At 43.8% G+C, this 18,340-nt stretch overlaps 1 protein-coding gene across 1 annotated transcript in view; it reads left to right on the top strand.

The window, feature by feature from the left end:
- The first annotated feature begins 6,488 nt into the window (after positions 1-6,488).
- Positions 6,489-18,340, top strand: part of ARHGAP20 (Rho GTPase activating protein 20) — an 89,140-nt gene continuing 77,288 nt past the window's right edge. Inside the window, exon 1 of the mRNA XM_054725359.1 lies at positions 6,489-6,593. Within this exon, the coding sequence (XP_054581334.1) occupies positions 6,489-6,593 (105 nt within the window). The remainder of the gene's footprint in view (positions 6,594-18,340) is intronic.

Raw genomic sequence — 18,340 nt, 5'->3', positions numbered from 1 at the left:
TATTTTTGGGTTCTCTGTTCTATTCCATTGATCTATGGTACTGGCATAGAAGCAGACCCTTGTAATATAGTTGAATATCGAATAGTGTGATACTTCCAACTATGTTCTTCTTTCTCAAGACTGTTGTTGCTATTCTGGGTCTTTCATGGTTCCATATAAATTTTAGGATTATTTGTTCTAGTTCTATGAAAAATGTCATTGGTATTTTGAAAGGGATTATGTTGAATCTATAGATTGCTTTGGTTGGACATTTTAATTATCTTAATTCTTTTTATACATGAACATGCTATGTGGTTCCATTTATTTGTATCCTCTTCAAATTCTTTCTTCAATGACTTGTAATATTCCAAGTACAGGGTTTTTACTTACTTAGTTAAATTTATTACTAAATGTTTCATTTTTTATGAAATTATAATTGAATTATTTTCTTAATTTCTACTTCTAATAGTTCATTATCTATAACTAGAAGCCCGGTGCACAAAATTCATGCACAGAGTGGGGGGTGACCCTCAACCCACCCTGCACCTTCTCCAATCTGGGAAACCCCGGGGGATGTCCAACAAACTGGCAGTCAGACATCCCTCTCACAATCCGGGACCGCTGGCTCCTAACTGCTCACCTGCCTGTCTGGTCTAATTAGCATATTATGCTTTTATTATTATAGATTATTATAGGTAAGACTTAATGGAAAGAATTTAAGTGTCAATACTTTCAAGTCAGAATGACAGAAATGCTGTTCCACCATTTATTAGCTGAGTAATCTTGCACAACTAATTTAACCTACTCATGGATTGAGCTCTCTAACTCTTCCATATATGCACCAATAATAATCAACTGTGCAGCAGATATAACAATGAATTAGGAGTATAGTGAAAAGGGCTAATTTCCACAAATTTTTGGACAGGATTTTTACATAAACATGTAGACAGAACTAAAAAATACACAGTCAATTGAAATGCCTAAGAAAAACAAAAAGAAACCCAAAGTGATTTGTGGGGGAAAGAAGTGCCACATATTGTGCTTCCCCTTAAAGAATGGGCAAGAGCACAAGGCGTGTAGTAGACAATAAATAATGATTAGTTAATTAATTTGGTCTGGCTCACAACCAACTTCGATGGGAAACAGACTTTTCTTCTTTTTGCTGTTTCTTATTAAAATACCAAGTTAGTTTGTAAAATACATTTTAAAAATGATTGCCTAAACCTCTGATGAGGAAGTAAACTGACCATGGACTAAGTAGAAAAGTTTGGGGGCATACATAGTTTGACATGGATGCAGCAAAATTTATAATGTTTTTTTAGTCACAAGGAAGACATACCATCAAGTGTAGTGTTTTGCCAGGCCAGTGTGATTCAGTGGTTGAGCATTGACCTATGAACTAAGAGGTGAAGGTTCTATTCCCAGTCAGGGCACAGGCCTGGGTTTCGGGCTCAATCTCCAGTAGGGAGCATGCAGGTGGCAGCTGATCAATGATTCTCTCTCATCACTGATGTTTCTATCTCTCTCCCCCGCTCTCTTCCTCTCTCTGAAATAAATTTTTAAAATCTTTAATAAAAAAGAGAGAGAACATTGGTTTTAGTGTCCTGGATTTTATTCTAGCTCTTGCATTCAGTAGCCATATGATCATTAACAAGTAGCTTTATATCTCTGAGTACCAACCTCTTTGTCTAGTGGTCATAAATACACAAGCCATTGTGGTTGTTTTGAAGATTATGATAGCAGTGTTTCACTATCAAATCCATATCGCCACATCCCTCTCAATGAATGATAGCTATTATCATAATAATACTGCTGGCATCATGACTATATGGTCTTTACATTCAATCAGATCTGGGTTCAAATCCTGGCTCCATCAGTTATTAGTTGTATGACCTCAGAAACTTGCTTAATAAATCTGAGCCTCATCTTTATATTTAAAATGAGTATAAAAATATATATCTCTCTAGTGAACAATGAAATTTATTAAGATAATGTAAGTAAGGTATACATAATACATGGAAGGCACTCAACAGATGCCAGTTCCCCTTTTACCACTTTCCCTAGAGAATAATGACCAAATTTTTACCATGGAATCCAAGGTCCTCCACAGTCTGTCCCCCGGCTCTTTCTTCAGTGTCAGTTCCTAACATCCTTCCTCCATCTCCCTCCTCCTCTTTCCTAACTTCTCTGTCTCCCACCTCATTAGCTTCTACTTAGAACTGGGATTATGTTCTTTGAGGAAATAGCCCCTTTTGAGATTCTAACCAACGGAAGAGAAAATCCCACATCTGATCTGGATAATTAAGTAAAGTCAATAGCTCTCTTAATAGTTCATAGTCACCTTAGAGAGAGCTTGGTCTCTTACAATATGATACTATAAACCATTTATCTTCTTAAGTATTACTTTGCCTTTAAAACATGTGTATGTATGTATGTATGCTCGTGCACATGCATACACACACACTTGTGTTTCTCAGGCTCTCTCTCTCTCTCTCTCTCTCTCTCTCTCTCTCTCTCTCTCTTGCCAATTTTGCATCTTCCATTACCTTGCTTGTTTTAGCTCCATAGCACCAGGGACAGGGGAGACTATGACAAGCATAGGGTTGTCATGAGCATTGAATGTGAATGTGGTAACACAGCTACAACTCAGCTTTAACTGATTGTCACATCAGAAAAAAATGAGACCAAGGTTGCCAATATTTGCAAGTAACTTTTTTCAAAACAACCCAGATTTCTGTGTGAAATTTCCTAATTTTTAAGGCTTGCAACAAGTTTGAAAATTAAAAAGTGCATTGTGAAAAACATACTAAACTCACTCTGTGGGCCATCAGTTTGCAACCTCTGTTCTAGGATGTTTGAATAGCATTGCCAAAGATTCTTGTGTGTATACCTGTGGGTTTGTTTTGACTGTACTCCAGCACCTTGCAGTGTCTGGCACATAGCAGGTACACAATAAATACACCTTGCCTGATCATCTTTTATAGTTAAATTTATTCATCATTTTTCAATATAATGTTTGGAAAACGTTTTGGTTTCATTCTTAGATTAGTTCCCGTCAAAGGTCTGCCATTGGTTTTTCCAAGCTGTTAAATGTTGCTGCTCTAATTACTTTGCTTTACACTTTGTTTCAAGATATTATGGATGCATCCTGATTGTGTCAGACACGGATACCACTCCAACTGCCTTTTCGTCACTTTTGTCTTATGACATCATATCTTCCTATTACATAACATTCCCAGTGCATACTAGGACTAGTTCAGCATTATTTTTCCCCCATAGAGCATCTTCCCCAAACTGTAGAGCATAATGGATATGGTTGTTTCTAATACTTGATTCATTCATTCAGAGGGAACTCATTGGAAAAAAAAATCATTGAGAGCATACTTGTGTGCCTGGCAGAAAGAAGTAAAGACTAATAAAACACAATCTTTAATTTCAAGAATCTTGCAGTCAAGTAAAACAGATAAGAGTATAGTGTAATATGTACTATACTAGAATAATGAAATATAAGTACTATAATATATACTATATTCACAGGAAAGGCAGTAGAGCCAAGTAGTCAAGGGCACTGGTTCTCGAACAGACTTCCCAGGTCTCAAGCTTGGCTTCACTACTTACCAGCTGTTTGAGCAAATTATTTAACATGTGGTTTGGTTTTTCGATCTGTAAAGTGGGGTGTAGGATTAATATGAAGTTTAAGTGAATTAATATGTGTACACTGCTTAGAACAGTGTTTAGTATAAAGTAAGTACTCAATAAGTGTTACTATAACTGAAGGCACACTTAACCTTGTGTGTGGCTGGTGCATGGAGGTAGCTAGGTAAAGAGAAATAAAATCAGGAAGATTTTCCTGAATTATTGATGTAAGTCTTGAAGATTTATTTCCTCAACAAATATCTACTTGATATTTACTAGGCACTATGCATTAGGTAAATAAGTGTAAAGCAGTGGGAATTGGAAAATATAGAAGAAAAAATTCCTAGGCTATGGGAACAGCAAATTCAAAGCCATGAGGATGTGGGAGGTCAAGGCAAGTTCTTGTTAAGTGCAAACAGCTCAATGAGGCAAAGAACAGGGCGAGGCTTGCAGAGGGGCAAGAGGTAATAAGAAAAAGAAGCCCGGATGAAGGTGTCAGATTGTAGGCAGCCTTGAATATCATACTATGACATTTGAAATTTATTCCATAGATACAAGTTGCCAAAGAAAGTTTTAAGCAGGGGAGAACGGGATCAGATCTGAGTTCTTAAAACATTACTCTGGTGATAATATTAATCTGAGCCAACTCAATTTTCTTTAGGAAATGAGTCCTCCTGCAAAACTCCTTATCAGAGAATGCTAGGATTTTTTCAATGCAAATAAAAAAATAAGAGTTTAAAATAAAAACACTTACAAATTAAGAAGTGAAGATGAGTTTTCCACATATGCAGGTGGAAAGTACACATTTCCACATAATATGGACTTTGGTTTGGAGTATGAAGTATTTATCTCAAAAAGAAACACCTGACATTACATGGGACTCTCTGAATGAAGTGTGTGTGTGTGTGTGTGTGTGTGTGTGTGTGTGTGTGATTCGTTCTTTTAAACAACAAACATTTATTGTGCCAGACACTGCTCTGGGCACTTGGGATACAATAGTGAACAATGACAATAACAAAACCAAATCAAAGATTCCTGTCCTCTGGAATACAGAGAGATAGATCATAAACAGTAATGATAAGTAAATTACATGAAATATTAAAAGGACATAAGTTATCAAAATAAAACATCAAGAAGAGTAAGGAGAATTGAGATCATCCATTCATGACAGGAATCATGGTAGGATGACTTCAACAAGGAATGAAAGGAACTGCAAAACTCTCTGTAGCGTAAAATTCACCATAAACTCTGTGAAGGGTGCAAAGTCCTGTCCCTGCACGTAGGTCTAAGCAGCAAAAAGAGAATTATGCTCAAGATATATAATATCTATATTAGCATGATTTAGATAATTATACATAATATACACGCATGGCTTATAAAGACTGTGTAAGTCTACTTTAAACAATGTGATGTGGACAAGGCTTCAAGTGGGCTGTAACATATTATTCTGCCCACTACTTCCACAATAAACAATTCTGGGGTTTGGTGGTGGTCATGGTGTGTGGGTGTGTGTGTTTTGGACACCATCTCCTGCTTGGAACAGAGCCTGCCAGAGAGCCCTATTCTTCTACAACCTGTCCTGGTAACAGCCCAACCCGACAGGAATCTCGATCTTTTATTATATTTTTATTTCCTTAACACGAAAACAAACCTCCTTCAACAACCTAGTATCACAGAGTGGTGTCCTTCACCACTCATCTGTCCTTCAGGCAGGCCTGCCTCCAAAGGAAGAATGCCACCTACAGAATCATCCGCACCAGCCGGCCAGTCCTGTGCAGCGCCATCAGTGCCGCAACTCAGCCCTGTGGGCTCCAAATCCCCTCCCTCTGATTATTCTTTGGTCTTAAAAAAAAAAAAAATGGCACTATTTGGGCTGACAGGAAGTTATGCTCTCGGGCGCAGATATCTGATAAACACTTGCACATATTGTAGCCTGCTCAATAGCTAAGCCAATGTCAGTCCTCTCTCTGCCTGCATTTTCCTTCAGTGCGCTTTCTCCTTTGGAATGCCCCTGTCTTTGCGCAGTCAGTGGGAACCGCTGGTGCACCCTGTGCAGGGGCTGGTGATGGGCGGCTGCCGAAGCCGAGCAGGGGGACCCGGGCAGGCTAACCAGGGATTGCACCAGAGGTCAGGCGGCGCTGCGGGCTTCCACATGTGTACAGCCGCGGCGCTCGGCGAGGCACAGCCCCATCCCGGGGCCTCCAGGGTGGGGGTATGGATGAAGGTGGGGGGACTCCACTGCGTCCGCAGAACGCGAGGCAGGAATCCCTGCAACTCCTCCGTTCGGGCTGAAGTCGCCACAGCTGCGCTGATGCACGCGCTGCAGCGGCGCCATCCCCCGCGGGCGAGGGATGGGGTCGGTGCGAGTGGGCTGGGCGGCGGGAGAGGCGCGCGTCCGTGCACTAGAGACCCCGGTTCGTGACACCAACGCGCGAGCTCTTCGGGCTGGACCCATTCGGAGGGGCGGACTGAGCAGGTCAGCTGGCCGCCTGCGCCCCAACGTGTATATATAGGAAACGGCCGGGCCGCAGCGCCGCAGGCCGGCCGCCGCGGGAGCGCCGCGCGGAGGGAAGGCGGCCGGGGGCGGGTCCGGCGCGCGGCGCCCAGCGCGGAGGGGCGGGCCCGAGGCGGGGCGGGCCGCGGCGGGCGCGGGGAGCGGGCGCCTCTGCAGTCGCCTCCAGCCCGCGGTGTGGAGCGCAGGCGGCGGTACATGGCCCCGACGGGAGGCGCGCTGTCCGCACCCGGAGCCTGGCTCCCCGCCTGAGCGCGGCGGCCGCCTCGGCCCCGCGCATCCTCGCCCCTCCGGCCGCGGTCCCGCCGAGAGGACCGCGTAGCCTCCCTCCTGGGCTGGGATTAGCCTGCAAGTCTTCTTCATGGAAGCGATGTCCCCCCAGCAGGAGACTCTCGGGGGGCAGCCGGGGCGCTCCTCCTCCCTGACAGGAATGTCGTGGATCGCGGGAGGCCCCGGCACCAAGAAGGTGAGGACGCTGCGCGGGGCCCCGCGCCCTCCGCTGCCGCCGCAGACCCCCCTCTCGGCGCGCGCCCTCCGAGCCGGCCACCGGGGCGCGGGAGCCGGGCGGCGCGGGGATTTAACGCTCGGGGCTCGCGGCCCCGGTTCGTTAGTTCTAGAACCTTCCCGCCTTACTCGTCCTCACTCCCAGCGGCGTCGCCGTACCCCCAGTCACCCCGATACCTTTCGCTTGTACCTTTCGCGTCTAGAGTCCCGTGCACTTTCTCGTAGCGTTACCAGAAGCCTCCCGCATCTCCATCCACCGCGGGGTCGGCAGGCGGCCCGCTCCCCGGCCGGGGGCGCGGGGCCCCGGATTGGGGCATCGCCTTTCCCCGGCCCCGGAGGTTCCCTGAGGCCCCCCCGGGCGCTCCCCGCGTCCGGATGGGGTCCTCTTCGAGTAAAAGAGGGCTGGCGGCGTCCGGCGGGGCGCCGCAACCCTCGAAGAAGAAGAAGGTAGGCGGCGGGGCTGCGGCGCCGGGGCTCAGCCCCCTCACCTGGCGCGGCGGCGCCAGCTCCGCGGGATTTGGGTGGAGTGGGGAGGGTTCGGTTTGCGGGGTGGCGGGTGGAGGTGGGGGTGTGAGCTCAGCGCGGCGCGCAGGGAAAGACGGGCTCTCGGCGGTGATGGTCAGGCATGTAGGTGAGCTTGGGATGCTAACGGTCGGCACTGCGGGGACGTGGAGGCTGGGTCCGGCCTCGAACCGGGATGGGTGGGGCCGGGGGCCGCGGGGGAGGGTCGGGTGGGCCTAGGCCGGGGGGTCTTCGCCCTGCGCTCGTCCCCGCCCCCGGGGGTTCGGTGGGGCTGGGGAGGGCCTGGGTGTAGCTGTGGACGTGGGGGCGGCGCGTGTTCCCTGTCAACGCCGGGAGGAGGGATGCGGCGGCAACTTGTAGCGTTCCGTGGGGGTGAACGCAGCCCGCCGTGCGTGCGGGGAGCTGCCGCCGACCCGCCCCGGCTCCTGTGGATCGGCTCCCTGAGCAAGTGCACGTGCCCTGGCCGCCAGCGGCCGGCCTCTGCTGTGCTCTCCGAGGAACTGATTTGGGTGTTTCTAGCCATTGGGCGTTTCGGCTCTCGCTCCTCCCCTCCCCCCAAGACCTTGGGCTATTTGGCCGTTTTGGTTTTTTTTTTGCTCAGTCCTGGTGGTTCCCTTAAGGTTCCCTGGAAACAGATTGGGTCGCCGTTAGAGGGATCATCGAACACTTAAAGGAACTATCTTAATGCACAGCGTCTATATGATTAGAGCCCAAGGGGGTTGCGCAGGCTCCTTAATGGGCCAGATCTTGGTGCCTTTCAGGACTCTCCGCACCCGCATTCGGGGTTGGCTAGAGGTCAGTGGAAGCGAGGTGAGATCCTTACGTCAGTCCCTATGCGAGTGTCTGTGAGCTCCCTAGGACCTTGACCGTGTCGCAGAGCCCTCTAGAAGGGAACCTGAGGATGTGTCAGCTGTAGTGTCGGCTCGGCCTTTGATGTATGAGACTGCGGTTTGTCCTTGTCGCTTTTCCCCTTCAGAGATGGAGGGATTGAGGGATTGTGTGTGTGTGTGTGTGTGTGTGTGTGCGCGCGCGAGAGAGAGAGAGAGAGAGAGAGAGAGAGAGAGAGAGAGAGAGAGAGAGAGAGAATTTACCAGGTTAACACTGCATTTGGAAAGGTAAATGAATCAGAAATTGGCATAGATTTTAGAGCAATTTTTATCCTTGTAAACTTAAGGAATCGGGTGAAATCAAAGATTTATATCTCTTTTCTAAGGGTAATTAAGCTTAAGCATACCGGCAAAGGGAGAAAGCATTTATAAGGTAGTACTTGTCAAGTGAATAAAAGGTTGCTTTGCATCTTAAGCCATTGTCCTTAAGATGCTGTTCATTATAAACCATAATGGGTTGTTACATTTCCAATCTGGTCTTTTCCCTTCCTTTTTGAAAGGGAATAGACTTTGCCAATCAGATATTTCTACAGCTTTTTACTCCCTTTGGAGTAGGGTTGAGGTTGAAGAACTGTTTTATTTTGCTTTTAATGTGTTTCCAGAAAAGTGCATCCCTGCTCATTTTAAGCATTAGTAGGCATATCAGTTTGATTTCAGATCTCCATGTTAGCAATAGAATGTAAAAATATTTCCAAAGTGTAGCTCACAGTACCATTGTCATTTATACTCTTTATGAACCAGTCTTCATGTATCCCAAATGCTCACCAGATTGATCTTTTTTTGTGTTTCATCTTGCCTTTTTGGTACTTGCTAGACTTAGTGAGTCATGAGACATTTCTAAAAAAAAGTCTACTTATGTGGTTGTAATATTAATTACTAAGGCTTGGGTCAGTGTTTAAATTGCCAAGTACAATCAACATTTTTAAAACGTGAAATAGAAAAATATTAGTACATTAGTGAAGGTAAGGGCTCTTCTGTATAGCTTCTTTTTCTCTGTTTCATATGTGTATGTGTATTTTGGGTAGTGATGTAAAATGTGTTTCTTATTTAATGGTGAGATTCTTTAAAGGCAAGTTTGCTGGAATACGTTCACTTGGCTTTTAGTTTCAGCTCCATTACTAGCGCAGTGATCTTGAGAAAAATCACTTAACTTGTTCCATTTTTCTCATTTGTAGAATGGGAATAAAAAGATAATGCTGGAGAAAAAGTATGTAGATGACAATTATATCTTGTATTTTGTGAAAATAAGGTGATCTTTTATAATAGGAGTTAAAAAAAAAATAGCATCTTTCAAGTTAGTCATCCTGAGAGTCTGTTAACCCAGTGGTATTGCCATTGCCTGGAATGTAGATCAGATTCTCAGCAACTGCTATCACTGTCTATAGTGAGGTAGAATTTAGTGTGTGATGACCTAGGTTTAAGACTCCATGGTTGTTGGTACTAGATTTCTGACCTAGGTAACTTACTTAACCTTTTTAGTTTTCTACTTATACAATGAAAATAATAATACCTACCTCCTCAAGGTTGTTGGGAAAATTAAATATGAAATTGAGTAAATATTGATACATAATAAGTCCTCAATAAATGTTAATTCTTATTGTTTGTAATTTCCCCCATATCTGTAATTCCCCATACTACTGTGTCCCAGTTGTTCAAGCCAAAAATCTAGAATTCATTTTCAACCCTTCTCATTTCCTCACTCTACAACAACTATCAGAAAGGCTAGTCAAAACATATTTTGAATACTAGAGGCCCAGTGCATGAAAATTCATGCACTGGAGGGGGGAGTCCCTCAGCCTGGCCTGCCCCCTCTCACAGTCTGGGAGCTCTCAGAGGCGGGAGGCGACCCTGCGATCAGGGGAAGGCAACGCCCTTGTCACACCTCTGCTGCTGCCACTGCTGGCAGGCAGCGCAAGCCTCGGCCGGCCCTGGTTACCTGAGCCTCAGGAGGCCTCGGGCCAGCCCTGGGCGGCTGTGGGGCTGAGGGGACTGGGGGACTCCAGAGGCAGGCATGCGGAGCGGCCAGGCCTGCCTGGGGGTGGGCCTGGCCTTGCCGCACACCTGCCGCCCCGGCGGAGCTGAGAGGACTGGGCGCCGCCATCTTGTGGCTGTGGGCACTGCCATCTTTGAGGGTGGGGCAGTCAATTAGCATATTCCCTCCTTATTGGCTGTGGGCGCTGCCATCTTTGAGGGCGGGGCAGTCAATTTGCATATTCCCTCCTTATTGACTGTGGGCGCTGCCATCTTTGAGGGCAGGGCAGTCAATTAGCATATTCCCTCCTTATTGGCTGTGGGTGCCGCCATCTTTATGATGGTGTGAGGGTCAATTAGCATATTCCCTCTTTATTAGATAGGATATCCACTTCATCTCCACTGCTGCCACTGTAGTCCAAGCCAAACCATCACTATCTTTCACTTGTACCTTTACAAAAGCTCCCTAACTTGTCTTAACTCCTTTCTTGCTCTTCCCTGACCCAGTCTTATTTTAGCAGCACCAGAGTGATCTTTAAAAATATAAGTTGATCATGTTGCTCAACTGCTTAAAAACCTGTAGTGGCTTTCCATCCTATGTAGACTAAAATTCGGACTCCTTCTCTTAGGCATCTCTACTTCTCCAACCTCATCTATCCTTGACACCTTGTTGTATTCTCCAGGCCTTCGTTTTCAAACATCAAGTCATCAAGTTCATTTCTATTCCGAGGCCTTGGTTTTGCTATGCCCTCTGCTTCTGCCACAGGCATTTGCAGTATTGGCTCTTTTCTACTGTTCAGACCTTAGGTCCTCCCAGAGGCCTGTCCTGACTGCTTAAGGGAAGTTACCCCTTAATCATCTCTATGTTTTATTTTCATCATAGCATTCATCCTTGTCTGATATTTTCTTATTTATTTCCTTGTTATGTTACCTGAACCCCTCACCAGGTTGTGAAAACCATGAGAATAGGTTGTTCCAGGCTGCCTCCCCAGTGCCTAGGGCAGAGCTACATATTAGGTACTCAGTATTAGTTGGGTTACGTGCAGCGATGAACAAGAGAGATATTGGCCATTGTATTCAGAATTTATGATTTAGAGCAGGGTCAAGCACACCTTCTTAAAGGGCCAGAATAAATAATTTAGGTTATAGACCATAAGGTCTCTGCTGCAGCTACCCACTCTACCATTGTAAGCACTAAAGCAGATAGAGACCATAAATAAATGAATTGGCATAGATGTGTTCCAATAAAACCTTATTTACAGGACAAGTGATGGTTCCCTAGTGTATAGTTTGCTGGCCCCTGCTAGAGCATCACTGTTGGCTAGAACTTTCTATGATGATGGAAGTGACCTTTATCAACAATGTCCCATCCGATAACTACTACCTACATATGGCTACTGAGCACTTGAAATGTGGCTGGTACAACTGAGGAACTAAAAAATGTTTAACAGCTTCACTGAGGTATAATTGACATACAATAAATTGTACATATTTAAAGTATATAAATCAGTACGTTTTGACATATGTGTACATCTGTAAAACCATTACACAGTCAAGATAATGAACATATTTATCATCCCCAAAAGTTTGCTCATGTCCCTTTCTAACCCATTTGTTCCCTCCTCGTTCCTAGGCAACTATAGATTAATTTGCATTCTCAAGCATTTTATATAAATGGAATCATTCTCTGTATTCTTTTTTGTTTTATTTTTTAATTTAGTGGAATTACTGAGATTCATCCCTGATTATGCATGTATCAGTAGTTCATTCCATTGGTGGCTAGAATTTCATTATATGGATAAACCACAGTTTGTTTAACCATCCACCTATTAATGGCTATTTGGTTAGTTCCAGGTTTTTGCTATACAAATAAAGCTTCTGTGAACATGTATGTACAAAGCTTTATATGGACTCATGATTTCATTTCTTTGGGGTAAATACTTAGGTTTTGAGTGACTGTGTCATATTTTAGGTGTATGTTTAAGTTAAGAAACTGTCAGATTATTTTCCAAAGTGGTTTTATATTCCCACCAGCAGTGTATAAGAGTCCAGTTTCACCAGCACTTATCTTTTTTCAACATAACCATCCTAGAGGGTATAAAGTGATATCTTGTGGTTTTGATTTACATTTCCTAATGACTAATAATACTGAGCATCTTTTCACGTGTTACTTGTCATCCATATGTTATCTTTAGAGAGGTGCCTATTCAAATATTTTGCCCAATTTCAGTTGGGTTGTTTTCTTATTATTGGGTTTTGAGAGTTATTTATATACTTGAGGCCCAGTGCATGGAATTTGTACAAGGGTGCAGTCCCTAGGCCTGGTCAGCGATCAAAGCATGAGCATCTGGCATGGAAGGGCAGGTCCCAGCTGACCTCTGAGCCCCGGGGAGCACCTGGGCCCCCCGCGCCCCATGCACCCCCCTCTGCCTGAGTCATTGGGCCCCCGCCCGGCTCCCTTAGCGCCTGGGAGTTGGGTGGTGGCCCCGCCCCCCGCCGCTGCAGCTGGTCGCCATCTGTGGGGTGATCTGTGGGGTGATCAGTGGGGTGGTCAGGCCCGGCTCACACCCACCTTGGCCTGGCACTGCCCGCTCAACTGCTCCACCATCCCGCCGTGGTCCCACTCTTGTGGGGAGCCCATCGGGACCAGCAGTGCCTCCACTGCCACCCACTGCCAACACCGCATCACCCCCTGGTGGTCAGCACAGGTCATAGCGAGCTATTGAACTCCCAGTGAAACTCCAGGTGGAGGGAACAATTTGCGTATTAGGCTTTTATTATATAGGATTCTGGATTTAAAAATCTTTTATTATGAATGTGTTTTTGCAAATGCTTCCTCTCATTCTGTGGCTTGTCAATTTAAGAACAGAGCTCTTAATTTTGATGAAATTTGGTCATTTTTAAAATTTAATTTTACTTCATTGTAATCTATTTGAATTTAAATTTAAATAGCCACATGTGTCTAGTGGGTACTGTGTTGGACAGCACAGGTTGATAGGAAAAGACATAAACAAAACTTTAAGAATTCATAGAGTAATAACTTATTAAAGAAACAAACATGACACTGATTTAGACAAACGTGGATATGAAGCTGGAGCACTCTGGTATTAGGGCGTTCATGGAAGGACTCTTTTAAGTGATGCTTAACTCTTATGCGTGACAAAGAGCATGCTATAAAAAGATTCCAAGAACTTGGAGCAGTTGTTCAAAGTTCCCTAGGTAGAAAAGAGCATTATGTGTTTGAGGAGCTAGTTCGTAGATACTGCATAAGAAGTCAGTCTCTTTATTTTACGGCCACATTTTACCTCATACAGATTTAACTAGTTGGTTCATCCATCTTTACTTAATAATAGTCAGATGATTTGACTATTTCCAAAAATCAAAGATTTTTCATCACCAAGGCTCTTCAAAATAATACACAATAAATTTGCACATTAATTTCTTAAAACGTGGCTCTAAAATATAATAGCAGCATGTAGATAACCAATTCTGGATATAATTCTGGATAATGCATCCTTGAGGACATCCACATTTGTACAGAATAGTTTTTGTGAAATGAAATGGAAGCACATATTAGAGTAATTTCAGTTTGGGATAATTTGTGTCATACTCAACCACCCTGACCTTTTGGTCTCACGAGCTAATTGAAAACTCTTTAAATAAGATGAGTGCGTATTGGGATAGGAAAGAAAGACAGGCACATAAAGTAAGTCAAAGCAACGTATTTTAAAATAGATGCAACATTTTAAAATGTGGCAGCTGCTGTTGTGTACACTTCATTCTGTCGGTTTTGTCTACATTCTTGGGGTCCAAGTCTGTTTATAGCAACTCATGATAGAACACCCCTGAGAGCTGACTTTGCCTATGTGTGTGTCTTGTGCTGGGCTTTGAATGAAACATCTTGGTGGGTAAGCTTTAGTTTTATTCTTTAATGCTGAGAAAAATATTATGCCCATGGTTAAACCAGTGAACTGCTGAATCCTTTTCTGCTGTTTCTTCACAAAGTGCATGGCATAAAATCAGGCAGCTGAGATTATTTGGGCTGAGAGGAGCCTGGAATTATCAAAACTGAATTGGACTGATCAGAAATGGCCTCTGTTATTATTGGTATAACCTCTGAACTTCTAACTGTACTATGTTTCTTTGTCTATAAAATGGGGGTAATAATCCATATTCTGTACATCTCACAATGTTGTTTTTTTATGGGTCAAAAGAAGAAAGCATATGAAAACACTTTGGGAAAAAAAAGTGTAAAAGCCATTAGTGTCTTTTGCCAGGTGAAAGTAGGTGTAAACCAATAAAAAAGTTTTATTTCTTTGAATTTAATACTAGAACATTTACATGTAAATGAATGACTGCGATCTGTCTTACTCAGCTCGGGCTGCCATAATAAAATACCATAAGCTGGGTGGCTTAAAACAACAGACATTTATTTTTCATAGTTCTCAAGGCCATGAATTCCCATGATCTGGATGCCAGCTAATTCAGTTCCTGGTGACAGCCCTCTTCTTGGCTTGCATACACTCATATACACAGTGCTTTGAGGAAATATATGCACATTTTATTATTGTGACTTGATAGACTTTCATGACTCATACGCTCATGTCCCCAAAGCATTTGGCAAAAACCTCTGTTGTGGACTGAACATGTCCCCTGCAAACTCTTATATTGAAGTTCTGATCCCCAGTATGATAGCATTTGGAAGAGGCAGGGAGGGCATTTGGGAGATAATTAAGTTAGACGAGGTCAAGAGAACAGAAGCCCCATGATGGCATTAGTGCCCTTATAAGGGACCAGAGAGCTTGCCCTCTCTCACTGTCCCCTATGTGAGGACACAGCAAGAAGGCAGCTGTCTGCAAACCAGGAAAAGGGCCCTCACCAAGAACCCCATCTGCGGGCACCTTGACCTTGCACTTCCCAGTCTCCAGAACTCTGAGAAATGGCTGTTGTTTAAACCACCCAGCCTGTGTTATTTTGTTACACTAGCCTGAGCTGACTGACTACCTCCAAAATAAACTTTCATTGAGTGAAGAGTTTGCTGTCCTTTCTGTTGCTATCTCGGGTGTTCTAGATCACAGGGGCGCTCCAGATTCCTATATGTGCGGAAAGCCTGCAGGGTGCATGCTCAGTTTGGTAATGGCTACGGCAACAGTTATCTGAAGCAGCCTCGGATGGAAGTACCGTCCAGCTTTTCTTTCCTTGGGGAAGACTAGGCCACAGTGGGGGAATCCGGAAAGGGAGCAGAGGCCACAGCCTCTGTCAGCCACCAATAACAGGGCTTGTAGGCAACACAGCCCAGTTCACTTTATAATTTTGTTTCCGTCTGATTTTCTTTATCTAGGACAAGTTTAGATTAGAAACATCCAGCCAACAGCAGAAATAGCCATATCAGCACTGTATGCCAGTGCTGTGCTGAGCAGCCTTGGCCTAATTTTGACAGACAGCTGTCACATGGCACAACTGAGAGGTAAAACCTGTTTTTGGATGCCTGGTCACTAGTGTGAGGACTGAAAGTGGAATGTGCCCACATCGGCTCATATTTCAAAGATCTGAGAAACCCAGCTGCTCAGTGGCCTTCTGCTTTCCCTGTGTACCTGGGTCCTAATTTGTACCTAGGCAAGTGTCTGTGTTCCTCTTTCTTTTACTTCTTTATTGATTGAGTTATTACATATGTGTCCTTATTCCCCCATTACCCCCTATCCCCCCAACTCATGCCCTCACCCCCCTGTTGTCTGTGTCCATTGGTTAGGCTTATATGCATGCATACAAGTCCTTTGGTTAATCTCTCCCCCTTACCCCCACCCTTCCCTCTGAGGTTTGACAGTCTGATCGATGCTTCTCTGTCTCTGGATCTGTTTTTGTTCATCAGTTTATGTTCATTATATTCCATAAATGAGTCAGATCATGTGATATTTATCTTTCTCTGACTGGCTTATTTCACTTAGCATAATACTACGCTTCAGTAAAAAGGAAGGAGTTCTTAGCATTTGCAACAGTATGGATGGAACTGGAGAGCATTATGCTATGTGTTCCTCTTGTATCCCTCCATTCACCTCTTGAACCTCAGCTTTTACAGTAGCCATTACTAGGTTACACTCTCTCTGAATCTGATAGACATGGGCCTGCTTTTTATTCTTATTTCATACACTCTTTTACCATTACGGGTTTTGGACTTGATCATTGTACTCTTTCTCTCCGCGTGAGGGAAGTGAGAGGTCTCTGCAAGGCAGTTTCCAGCCATCACAGATGTATGTGACACATTCATCCCACCCCTTTCGCCTTCAGACAGGTAGGGTAGATAGGTACTGGGGCAGCTAGAAAGCCCTTTTGTTTATTACAGTGTGCCATGATATGCCAAGTAACATCACTTTGTATGGGTCATGATGTGAAACATGATGTGGAACATGTAGGGAATCCCTGCCCTCGCAGGGATTATGAGGGAAAGGGCATTGGTGATTGACCTCCCTACTCCAGGGTGCTGCTGAAAGGGATTATGACCGGATGTGGCTTTGCCAAAGAAGAGAGTGCAGACAACTTGAAGGCCCATAGCAATACTCCAGAAGACTGGTTGGGCAGGATGGAGGCAGAGAAACAGAGTAATATATAAGGGGGGTAATATCTAATGTCTATTAGCCCCATGTCCATTCTTCTACATTACATTAATTCTCATGTTTATTATTTTATTTCAAAGTGGTTGTCTCACAAAAAGAGGAAAGACAGCTAAAAGTAAAAAAGTTTTTTCATAACCTCAGAAAAGAACTGTATTCCTTTTCTGTTGTCTGTGTTGTGATGACATTGGTTTTAATTAAATGTTCAAAGTGATTCTGGATGGGATGATTATGAGTAAATGGGAGCTCATATTCACCAGAGACCAAACTGACCACAGTAGGAAGCTTCACCTCGTGCATTTCTGTGATAATAGGACCCGAGAAGCAAGGTACAAGGTTAAGAATATTCTTCTTCCCTTGCAGAGACATGTCTTAGAGGTATGTCTCCACAAATAAATGATGCAGGCCTCCGGGGAAGACAAAAAATTGTACAGACTGGCCACCAAAGGATTACCAGTCAAATTTGAATAAGCTAATTTGCAAATGTGATTAAATATTTTTTCTAGCATTGAAACTTTTGAGGATTTAAAAGCTTTCATCAAAGCCCTTGTTTTAATGCTATGCTGATTTTAAACGTTTGAAAGTGACTTCACATTTGACTTAAATTCAACTGAAATTCTTTAATATTTCTTCATAAAGTGACTGGAAAAAACAAAGTACGAAAAATTGCAGTTCCTTTTGATAGGTTTCCTTTACCTTTAATCTAATTAAAAATAACCAGATTCAGAGTTATTTAGAGGTTTCAGCAATAATACTGTATCTTTTGGTTGACATGACATTAAAATTTCAATGAGAAGCTACATACAGGTTTTTATGTAAACCGTATTTGCCGAGTTGTTTGTTGAACAAAAGAAAAAAAACTTTCCTTCTGCAGTTACCTGTTTATGACTGCATTTTCCTACATAGGCACACTATGTTACCAACTTAAACTCTCAGCTATATAGTCAGTGTGTATTTAACTCATTGACTTAACACACGGACATTGAGAATATACTATGTGGATATACTGAGTAGGGCACTGTGGGATGGGAGGGGATGGTGGCAAACAATAGGCAGGTGGGCAATGTTCCTCAGGTCTCTAAGGTATTCAAATAGACAACCACTCAAACATTTAGTATAAGACATATTCAACAAAAAACAAGTGAGTTCCATTCTTACGTATTATCCTTTAAATGATTGTTATACAAATAAATTATAGGTTCTGGTTATGAACCAGTTTGCTCCTAAGCCCAATGGTTTACGACAGTGGTCGGCAAACCGCGGCTCACGAGCCACATGCAGCTCTTTGGCCCCTTGAGTGTGGCTCTTCCACAAAATACCATGTGCGGGCGCACATGTACAGTGCGATTGAAACTTTGTGGCCCATGCGCAGAAGTCGGTTTTCAGCTCTCAGAAGAAATTTCAGTCGTTATACTGTTGATATTTGGCTCTGTTGACTAATGAGTTTGCCAACCACTGGTTTAGGAGTTTGGTAGTTAGCATTTTTAACAGCCTCATTGAGATATAACTTGCTTACCATACAGTTTATCCACTTGAAGTATATAATTCAATAGCTTTTATTATATTCACAAAATTGTGCATTTATCATAGTCAATTTTAGAACTTTTTCGTTACCCCAAAAATAATCACCACATCCCTTAGCCATCATATCCCAGTCTTATCTCCCCAAACCCCAGCAAGCACTAACCTACTTTAAGTTTCTATGGATTTGTTTATTGTGG

This window comes from Eptesicus fuscus, chromosome 13 (genome assembly GCF_027574615.1).
Source record: "Eptesicus fuscus isolate TK198812 chromosome 13, DD_ASM_mEF_20220401, whole genome shotgun sequence".
In the NCBI taxonomy this organism is placed as follows: Eukaryota; Metazoa; Chordata; class Mammalia; order Chiroptera; family Vespertilionidae; genus Eptesicus; species Eptesicus fuscus.
The sequence above is the reverse complement of the archived record's forward strand: the minus strand, read 5'-3'. Positions and strand labels throughout refer to the sequence as shown.